This window comes from Aptenodytes patagonicus, chromosome 8 (assembly GCF_965638725.1).
Source record: "Aptenodytes patagonicus chromosome 8, bAptPat1.pri.cur, whole genome shotgun sequence".
In the NCBI taxonomy this organism is placed as follows: Eukaryota; Metazoa; Chordata; class Aves; order Sphenisciformes; family Spheniscidae; genus Aptenodytes; species Aptenodytes patagonicus.
The window spans coordinates 8,584,844-8,595,588 of NC_134956.1; the positions used below are offsets into that span (position 1 = coordinate 8,584,844).

Genomic DNA, 10,745 nt, shown 5'->3' on the forward strand with positions numbered 1-10,745 from the left:
TCACTTTTTCTTTCTGTCCCATCTGTTCCGTCGCATGGGCAGGGCTTCATTCAGGTGCATGAGGGTGGAGTATAAATGGGGGCTGCATTAATTGCTGCTTGCAGAGCACAGTGTAGGTGGTGTGAGAGGCAGTCACAAGAATGTTGAGGAACGTGTGCATGTCGTCGTGTACTGATCTGTTTTTAGGAGTCCAGCTTAAGGGTCTCATAGGACCTGGAGTTGATCGTAGATGATATTCTGGGACTGAGTATGGTCTTTTGTTATTTAAATAGTGCTAAGTAAAGTAATTCACTTCTTTGTGGTGCTGTTTCTCAGGAAACTTTAGAAGGTGTGAACTGTATCCAGTGCTGGCGTCCAGCTGAATAGCACTGACAGCATAGAAAACCTCAACATCCATTTGCGTTGGACTGTCTTATGCTGGCTCTGATCTCTAATGCTCTTGGTGGGCTGGGCTGGGACTCTCTGGAAGGATATTTTTCTTCATGTACTCTACTGACTCAGTGCAGGCCCCGAGCTGGGATCCCTTTTTGTTTAAATAGGATGGAACAGAACTACAACTCTGAAATTTGTTCTCCTCCCTGCTCTACAAGGGCATTTTGAACACAGGAATAAAAAAATGTTTCTCGGCTGTTGAGAGAAGGGAAGTGACTTGTCTAATGTAAGAGAGCTGTTAAAGAGTTGGTACGTTCGGATATGTGATTGTGGTCTTGGTCGTTATGCATAGTGACATCTTTCATGAAATCTTTCTTTCTCTTTCAGTTTTAAGATAAGTCTGGGACAGGTGACTCACCAAATTAAAGAGCAGTGTGACTTGGCATTCCTGAAAACGAATCTTTTGTAATGAATAGTCCTGAAGCGAACAATGTGATAGTGTTGGACCACGTGGTTTCTTTTGACTCTGACATCTGCAAATATCTGATTTGCTGTTTCGCCCAGTAGCACAAGCTGTGTCTCAGTCTCCTCACTGTTCTCCAGAGCTGTTTGTTTTCTTCCAGAATGTTTTTCTTGTGCGTTTACTGTCCTTGGATTTTTCTATGAAGCAGATGTTTCCGAACTCTAAGTTTTCTGAAACAGTAATGTGAGCTCAGGCCATTAACTGTATGAGAGGCTGGGAGAATGCAAGACCCAAGGTATCAAGAGGGTTTCTTTCTCCAGAGGGAACAAACACTGTCTGAGGGATTTCAAAGTGCATTTAGTATTTTTCACTGACACCGTGATCTGGTTGAAGCAACGTGTAGTTGTCAGGGTAATGTCTTGAGAGGTGAGTGGCAATAGGGATGTGAATTAGGAATAAAGACAGAGGGAAGGTGGCAGTCGAGCTGGTGGTAGGTATGTATCCTGTGCCATTGTCAGCCATGGGAAGTGTTCAGGAAACTGCTCTGTAGCATGAAGACAGAGTACAACCCTTTTTGTACTTCTCAGGAGGACCTGGTGGAGAGACTTGTTGGACTGAGTTCATGTTGGTTTTACCTGCTGTGCTTCTTGGCAGTGGAAATAACCCGTGGAAATATCTGTCTTTCAAACAGATACGAAGTTTGCAAGCCAAGTGAGGATGGCTCGGAGTATGTTACTCTCTCTGTTTACTTTCGGGAAAAGACAATGAGGCAATCCAGCAATACTTCAGGGACCGTACTCTTTGGTCAGCCACTATTAATATCTGTGCCGAAACACAAGCTCACTGTAGATCACTTGTACAGTGTGGTTTTGGAGCAGATCAGGTAAGTCATGTCTGCACCTTTGAATCCTATGCAAAGTTCTAGTGGTCGCTTATTCAATTACACTGTAATAGGATTACTGCATCCTTGTTAATGGGAAGAATTTTCCTTGATTTGTGTGTGGCGTATAGACCAGGCTTTGCATTGCATTAGTGTCTGGTGGCCCCAGGGACATTTCAAGGTCCTAGTTTTTTGGGCTCTGTAAAAGCAGGCTGTAAGAGAGTGCTGGTGGTGGTCACAAGGGAAGCTATCTGCTTGACATTGCAAAACGGTCAGGAGCAGAACTCAGACCATGTTTTCGGGGCTCTCAGATGGAGTCACCGTAACTTATTTTTGCCTTTTCCATTTACTGCCAGTAAAACTTGGAACAAGCAGTGAGAACAGAGACTTATGAATTGTTGATGTTTGACTCATTCTGAGATGCTGTACAGGATGGGTTCTGGTTTGCTGAGGGGATTGGACAACAAGAACTGATGATGGAGAGGGGTGCTGTTGTTCTGATGTACATTGTGTGATAAACATATTCCCTTTCTTTAGCCGCTACGTGAAACTCCCTTTGGCAGAAGAATACTCTACACCCTGCCCAGACAAAGGAACCTGCAATGGCTCCAATGGTGTGGTTGAAGGTAAAGTCCTTTCAAAATTGGCTGGAAGCTTTTCAACACTTAAAGCTTTTTATTAGTATTTGGTTTGTACTGTGTATATTTGGCTTAAGCTCTAGCAGATTGTTTTTTCACAATGATTAAACCACACTATTGCATAGGACTTCTGCATGATATGGTGAGAGTTCTTGTAGACTGTTTTCCTTCCAAGGGAGATCAGATGTGTGTAACCAGCAGCAGGAGAACAAGGTACGGGATGCATTCGTCTTGACCAATGTCAGGGAAGTCCTTGCTTCCCTATTAGGTGTTCAGGTACCTCCCTCCAGAGGCAGCTCCTTTCCTAATATGCCCTTTGGTGATGAAAACTGGCCTGTCAGGTCACAAAGACAAGTTCTGGGGAAATAAAGTGAAAATGGTATTTTTCTATTCATGGACCTAGAATCATGAGGTCTCATTCCTAGGTTAGATGCTTACAAAAAAGCTTTTAACATTGATGGCAAATGCATGTTTCTCTTTCTTCTTTGAAATGATTCACTTGTGCTGCTGTGAGAGTAACAACTGGAACAAGTTAAATGGGAAATTTTAAATGGGGAAAAAAATCTGCCCATTTTTCCCAAAGAATGGAAATAACTTTCCTGGAGACTTACATATGCCCTTCTGTAGAGACACCCAACTGCAACCTTGCTGATTCTGTCTTGGGATGTTTATTAGGGTGTGCTATCAGAAGGTGTGATTGTTAACCGTCTGTGAACTGAGCACTCTCTGTCATGTCTGATACTAGGATATAAAACCCAGCACATTACCTGGCATCTGCTAAAGGAAAAAAAAGTTTGTTTGGTTGGGTTTTTTTTGCAAAAAAACCACAACTTCAGAGGTAGTGGTTAGCAAGCACAGATTTCTTTTTCTCCGTGTCTTTTCATTACTTTCTGAGTAATCAGTGTGTGTCATAACAGGCTCATGCAAACAGCTGTCAATGTGAGGTGTCACTCTAAACTTTCATTGCAGCTCTTTAATATTGTGCTTGTTTTAAATGTTGCCAGGTGACATTGAAGAGATGGAGCATCAGGATGGCGGACAGGAAGGCAAGGAAAAGCTGGCAGAAGTTGATCCCTGCCACTCTGAGGGTTGTATGCAGATCGAGTCAGCAAGAGACCTGCAGCCTTGCAAGAAGCAGCATTTCACTTTTAGCCTTGTGAATTCCTCTGGGACCTCTGAGATAAGCTCCATTGTAGAAGGAAAAATCTTAAAACTGAATGGTAATTATTGTCTTGCTATGTTTTTTTTTTTCTTCCTTCTTACACATTTGCAATAAATGTTTCTTCTTTCTTGTAGCTTTTTCTGCGCTTGCTATTGACTGGGATTCTGATACACGGAGGCTACTTTTTGATGAACAGGAGGCACAGGTTGTAGTATGCTCTTTTCATAAATAATCTATATGTAAATTTGCATGGTACTTGAAAGATTACAGTAAATGGTGAAATGCAGGTGTAGCTCCCTTCATAAAAATTGGAGTCACCAGCATAAGATATGTTTACTTAAAATCTTTTAGTGATAAGGTCTATAGATCTATAACTGCTGATCTGTTTCCAGTGTATTCTGAAAAGTGGACGTTTTAATTTCAAAGCTAAGTACTCTAATTCATAGTCTACTCAAACAAAACAAACCCCCAAAACTCAAAAGAAACCTGAAACCAAATTCGTAGAGCCTAGTAGAAAGCTCAGTATTCTTTCTGTGAGAGTTCTGCTGGATCATGTTTTGTAACAGAATAACCTGTTGTTACTCTTTTGCAAAAAACCCAAACCCCACCAACTTTGAAGTAAGGACATACTATATTTTCTCTTATGGACTGTTCATAACACAAGAAAGGAGTGGCTGGAAGCTTGAGATGATTGTATGGGTGGAGAAGGGGGGGGGGCGGGGGGGAGAAATAGGCAGCATGGTGAAGGTGAGCATGTTCCTTTTTGTGATGTCAAGGATTAAAGACTTATGTGGAATTGAATAAAGCATGCATCTCTTTCACCAGGCATTTGAAAAACATGGAAGTATGTTACAACCACAGAAGAAGAAGGCTGTGGTAGCCCTCAGAGACTGCATAGAGCTCTTCACTACTATGGAAACGCTTGGTGAACATGACCCGTGGTAAGAGCTTCTGGCTGCCTGCCATGTTTATCGTAAAATGCCATAACTATTTGAGTTGACATTATTTGTCATGGGATTCTGATAATTTCCCGGGTCTGTCCTTCTGTCTTCATCTGTGAGAAGTCTTATCAGTTCTGTGTTAAGTCATTGACTCAATAGGCTGCAGATGTGGGTTAGTAAAAAGTATGTTTCCTGCCTTTTTTTTTTTTTTTTTTTTTTTTAATAAAGTGGCTGTGGGCTTGTGGCTTCCAAAGATCAGGCTATTTTTAATTCCCCAGCATACATCTGTCTTCTACACAGTGTCAGAGGAAGCAGTTGTGGTAATAAAGAGTGAAAGCATGTGGCTACCTTAGGCTTTAATCCTGTATTATTTCTAGCTTGAACCAGTCCTGACCTGCCCCGAACTCTACCAAAAGTCCCTAGCCAGAGGGGCTAGGTACAGCAGATCCTAAGTGACCAAAATGTGATTACTGTGTAGTAAGACAGTAAGTAAGATCATCTTTGGAGGTTGTTTGCTAGCTGTGTAAGAAGATAACTTACAGTGTAGTAGGTGATTGTTTAATTTCCAATTACGTGCTATAGATGTGTTTGCAACTGTTACCTGTTTGAGCTGCATCAGGAGATAATAAAGAAGTAACAGGACCTTTAAACCTCTTTTTTAATTTACAAAAGAAAAATTAATCTTTGTACAAAGTTCAGTTAACGCACTTGCCATAGGACATTTTGCCTATAAAGTGAAAGCAAGTTGCAGTTTGGAAACCTCTGAGGAAGTGTGTTCACCTGCATATTCCACAGCCAAAATGCCTTCTATAAGGCGGGGACTGTACTGCACTATTGAGGCATCTTTTAATGGAAGGCCAGAAGCTTTTCTTTTAACGTAGTCATTCATTTCCTTGTTTGTTACTCCTTCCTCAGGTACTGCCCTAACTGTAAGAAACATCAACAGGCCACAAAGAAGTTTGACTTGTGGTCTTTGCCCAGGATTTTGGTAGTGCATTTAAAACGCTTCTCATACAGCAGATACTGGAGGGATAAGCTTGACACTGTTGTGGAATTCCCTATCAGGTAGGATTCTTCCCTCAAACTAGGCAGAGCTTGAAGAAGCTGGTCAAGAGAAATCTACTTCTGATGTTACTGTTGGGTGGGCTTGTTATTAAAGCTGTAACTGGAACAGCTCTGTCTTCCGGGTTTGAACTGTAAGACAACAGGCATGAGTCGAGTTGTTTTTTCTTTTCTTTTCTTTTCTTTTTTTTTTGTTTGGTTTCGTTTTTTTTGTTTGTTTGTTTTAATCTTAACCTTAATCAGTTCTTCACGTCTCAAAGAACACTAGTTACTAGGAGGTACTGTTTCTTCTGAAATTAGGTTAAATCCTTGTGATTCTGCTGAACCGAGAGAACTTCCACAGAGAGTTTAGCAAATTTGTTGGGCAGAGCTGCACTTGTAGTACTGAGGATTGCACAAGTACAAGATGAAAGCCTGCCTCATGCCTCTGCTTCTGCTTGTCAGCATCTTGCTGCGGGATGAAGTGTGTACCTTACTACTCCTATCTTACTTTTCATGCCTACACAGGGACACTCTGACCTGTCTTATTCAGCACCTCCCTCTAAATCTTTTGGCAGCGCTTGATGTGTTTACCAGGACCTGCCCTGTGTGGGAGGGGTGACATGTCTGGTCTTTACACTAATAACATCTGGCCGTTGAGCAGCAGAGTGCAGCACATCTCCACCAGTGCTGCCTGCCTGCAGAGCTTCACTGGTGTCATGCTGATTACTGGTGTACTGATACTTCTGGATTTCCTTGCAGGGGTTTAAACATGTCCGAGTTTGTCTGTGACCCAAGAGCAGGCTCATATGTGTACGACCTCATTGCCGTTTCCAATCACTATGGAGCCATGGGAGTAGGCCACTGTGAGTAACTGCTTCTCTGTCCTTTGTAAGCAAGCAAACATAGGCAGAGGGGTCACGGGAGGGCTCTGTGTGTTGGAGATGTGCAGCAGCCCTCACCAAGCAAGTCTAGTCTAAAACTCACCTGTGTTGTGTGTGCAGGTGGCTATCATATTGGAAGGTAATGTCCTTCCTGTTAGGATTTGCAGAGCAGCTAGCCAGTTCGTGTAGTTTGCAGCTGCCTGAGGTCTGACTCTGATGCCTGTGGGACCTTGGTTAGTAGTCACTGGAGTGTGTGATGGTGTTCCCCAACGTGCGAGTGGAATCAAGGTTTTTCAATGCCGAACATGAAATTGTGCAAAGGAGCTTCTTACTGGAGAGCGTGGGGGAGAGTCTTCAGTGTAAGCTGTTAGTTCAGCTCCAAGGCTCAGCTTCTTGCCCTGCAGCACACCAGAGGGCAGCTGCTTCTCCAGTGTGGGTGCAGCGTGACAGCTGCAGAGCAGAGATTGCCAGCATTCAAGCCAGCCAAGCAGGAGCTTGCCAGGTTCCCTTGGTGGTGGTGAGACAAGGTCTGACGAGCAGCAGTCACCTGTAGGCCAGGAAGACAGAGCAGAGGGCATACCTTGTCATGAAGCTGGGTCCGATGCCTTTCTGCATTTCCTGTCCTAAATTCTGTTTGCTGCAATAGCAATTTAAAGCACTTTTTTTTTCCTCTTTCATTTTCCTTTGTTCCAGACTTTTTCTAAAACAAGCCACAGACAAATGTGTAGTTCTTGGGACCTCTTGGTTGCACAGCTGGCACTAGCTTGAAGTAGAATGTCTCCACCTTTGAGCTGGCAAGGGCTCACATAGCAGGGAAAATGTCATGCCATCAGGAGAAAAAAACCCCTTTGTTATGTGTGACAAGTCTGATAGGTGACAAGTCTGTATTTTCTGTCACTGGTTTTGCAGCATAGACGAAATGCATCTGTAGGTGGAGATCCCTGTATCAGGTGTCTGTGCAGATCCATGCTGTAGATGATGTTTCTAGAACTACCCAGAAGTATTTTACTATGAGAGGATGAAGAAACCCTGTTTGGCAGTGTATGTGCTTAACTCGTAGGGTCTGTCGCTGTAGGATAGCATTAGCTGAAGGGGGATATGTTTTGAGATTGGAGATCATGGTCACAGAAGTCTTGGTTGGAAGAGACTTTGCAGGACTTTAGTCCAACTTCCTTCTTGAGTGAGGACTCTTGCAAGCACTAGATCAGATCCATCATCAACAGAAAACTTTTCTTTCATGTGAAAAATGAAAATGCAGAGTCTTAAAACTGTGTTTAGGAAAGCTCTGGCTCAAGGGGGGTGAACAAAACACTATGTTTTTTTCCCTAAGTTTCCTTGCCCTATATCTCGGCTGTCAGGGGTAAGTCTGGTATGCGGGACATGGTTCTAGACTAGCTGGACCAGCTAGCATGTTCTGGAAGATATGTATGTTGGTGAACTAGGTTTGGGATAGTTAATGTCAAAGCTAGCTCCTGGCCTCCCGTGCACACTCAGTTTGAGTCTTGAGCATCGCTGGTGCAGTGCAGCTGGCGTGGCATTGCCTACTGGTCTTCCTTGGAGTACTGAGCTGCAGTTTCTTCTCCTGACAGACACTGCCTACGCAAAGAACAAAGTGAACGACAAGTGGTACTACTTCGATGACAGCAGTGTATCGGTGGCTTCAGAAGACCAAATAGTGGTGAGTATTTGGCCTGAGGCTATCTGAATTTGTGCTGAAAGTGTGGTTCCCTGCTTTGGGCGTTATATTTCCAGCCAAGCTGCGTGGGTTGTTTCAGATGGTTTTCTTCTTTGTTTGGTAGACAAAAGCTGCATATGTGCTGTTTTATCAGCGCCGAAACAGTGAGGAACATACTGCCCCATCTCCTCCCCAAGAAGAGTGTGACGGCATGGATACCAACTAAACATCACCTCCAGCACTCGGCCACCATGTTAGCGGTCGCTCTTCTAAAGCCATGCCTGAGGCGTCTGAAAATTTTTCTTCCTTCTGTAGGAGTCAAGCAGAAAATCTAGCACTGAAGGATTCAGTGCTGGGGGTTGCAGAATAGCACTGGAGAGCCAGGAATAGGTGCTGACACTTGGGTATTTAGAGGCCAAAAATAATATATATTGGAGCTTCAATAAAGTTCTTTTTAAAATCTGGCTGAGCTGTGTGGCTAGAGGCAGGGGTCGGGGCTGAGCTGGGCTGGGGCTGTGGGTCTTGGCCTGAGGGTTGTAGCTGGTGTCGGGAGAGTACAGCCTGAGCTGGAGGCCTGGTCACAGCTGAGCCTTGTGGGGCCCTTGGAGGAGTACAATGGGTACGATTCTGTGAATCGGCATGGGGGCTTCCTGCCAGCTCTCTGGTGTTGCTGTTGGGCTCTGCCTGTGTCAGGGAGGCTTGCTGCAGCCTTTCTGGAAGCCCAGTTCAAATCTTTGTACATTTGGCCTGTCTGTTGCAGTCTTTGCCATCGTACCTTGGTCCCCTTGCTAAGCAGCAAAGGTTTCTCTTTCTTGTGTCCTTTCACCGATGCATTTGAGGCTCTTCTGGGCAGTTTTGACTCATCTTTTTTCATGTGAACACTGAATCCTGTAATGTAGAAAACTTCACCGGAAGCAAATCATACCTGCCTATGGTATGGCATATATGCAGGCTGATCCCCACAGCAATGCAGGATACAGCTGTTATGGCTTTGGCTCCCATTCTTCTGCAGAAAAAGATGTCATCCATAAGGTTGGCGATTTCTTGTCCTCTCCATTCATCTCCTACACCCCTCACTTCCAGGCTGCTCTATAAGTACTTTTCTGCCTCCACCATTTCTCCTATGGTTTGTGCAGTGGCAGCATTGTTATCCTTTTTTGCTCATTTATGTGGCTCCTTGGAGTTTTCTCTCCAGCAAAGCTCAGCCCTGCGTCCCCAGAGCTGTCGCCTGTAAGGATGACAGCCCAATGCAATGGATTGTGTGAGTTTTCAGTCTTTTCTCTTGCGACTTTTGTTTTTTTGGACTGCTGTTTCAGCCTTGCTCTTCCACCCTTGAGAGCTGCTGTTTAGATCCCCCACCCCCTCATCTTCTGTGAGGCTGCAGGTGTGAAGGTCCTGTCCGAGGTCTCTCTTTGCCTTAGCTGTTCAGTAGTTCTGCTCCATCTTTCGGTGCAACTGGCAAATGCTCTTCCCTCTGTCCTCCTTTACTGTCTGTGTTACTTGCAGGACTCAAGTTCAGCTTTCTTCTTGAATGAGGACTCCTGTGAGCACCAGATCAGGTCAGTCCTCAGTGGAGAACTGGTCTTCCCTGTGAAAAAGGGAAAAATCTAGAGCCTTAGTCTGTGTTTTTTGGGGAAAGATCTAGCTCAAGGTGGGGAACCAAACAGGAGGGTTTTTCCTTCTTGGAGCCAAGTGCGTTGGCAGAACAAAAGGCTAAGACAGGCTACTGCCCTGCTTCCCCCCCCCCCCCGAAATGTGTGCTTGCAGCCACTCGGTCCTCTGTGCACAGTCCCTGTGGCTTCGTTGCTGACCATAACCACCTCTGATGGTCAGTGTAACAGCGGTCATCCATTTAACTCCAAATATGCCAGCTCAGCTCTCTTTCCGCAGCTCTCAGCGACAAGCCCCATAGGAAATTGTTGGGTGCCCGTCCCTGCACCCCTGCTGTGCTGCAGCCGAGCAAAAGCCCAGCCAGCTACTCGCTGCCTTCTCCTGCTCCGAGCAATGGGAAGGGAGGGCAGCACATTGCGGCCCCTTCGCCAGGGCACTGGAAGGCAATAGGAGGAGGGCAGGCTGCCTCTGGCTGGCACACTAGTGTTGTGATCCTCTTCCGCAAAATTTTGCTTTTAAAGCATTGAAATCTGAATTTTGAGATCAGAATTGCTTAATTGCTTCTGCTGTTCTGGTTTTCGGGTTGTTTGGGATTTTTACAGCTCTTAATATTGTATTTCTGTTTTTTTCCTCGTTACTGAGGGGAGCATCCAAAAAGCAATTTTTAAGCTGTAGCACTGCACTGAATTACTCTGATCAGCATTTTTTTGTTCGTTTTACCCTGAAAGAAAATCATGTGGGCATTCCAAAATGGGGAAGAGAGGAAAGGGAGGGGAGTAAAAGACCTTTTTAAAAGAAAAATCAATCTGCAGTAGCCTTTGTTCTCCTCCTCGCCTCCCTACCTGTGCCGACACTGAGAAACTGTGGGGCTAAATCTCCGATGCTCAGATGCTGAACAGACTCAGTTGTACCGCAGAAAAAGTGGCCCAGCTCTTACTTTCTCTGCCTCTGAGCTGATGGGCTGTAGCTGGTGTGTGTGTGTGTGCTGTAATACCAGACCTGTTTTTTAGACTAGCACTTTGTAAGTGGCTGGCTCTATTGTACAAAGAGGAAAATTAAAGAGTGGTTTGCACTGAAA

The 10,745-nt window shown here is 44.6% G+C and overlaps 1 protein-coding gene across 2 annotated transcripts in view; it reads left to right on the forward strand.

Moving 5' to 3' along the window:
* USP4 (ubiquitin specific peptidase 4) overlaps positions 1–10,745 on the forward strand; it is a 52,729-nt gene extending 41,984 nt beyond the window's left edge. For both annotated transcript variants that reach the window (XM_076346243.1, XM_076346244.1), the window contains 9 exons: positions 1,527–1,718; positions 2,253–2,341; positions 3,358–3,573; positions 3,650–3,720; positions 4,341–4,456; positions 5,372–5,521; positions 6,260–6,363; positions 7,971–8,059; positions 8,181–10,745. In XM_076346243.1, the coding sequence (XP_076202358.1) occupies positions 1,527–1,718; positions 2,253–2,341; positions 3,358–3,573; positions 3,650–3,720; positions 4,341–4,456; positions 5,372–5,521; positions 6,260–6,363; positions 7,971–8,059; positions 8,181–8,282 (1,129 nt within the window). In that variant the 3' untranslated portion in view covers positions 8,283–10,745. The remainder of the gene's footprint in view (positions 1–1,526; positions 1,719–2,252; positions 2,342–3,357; positions 3,574–3,649; positions 3,721–4,340; positions 4,457–5,371; positions 5,522–6,259; positions 6,364–7,970; positions 8,060–8,180) is intronic.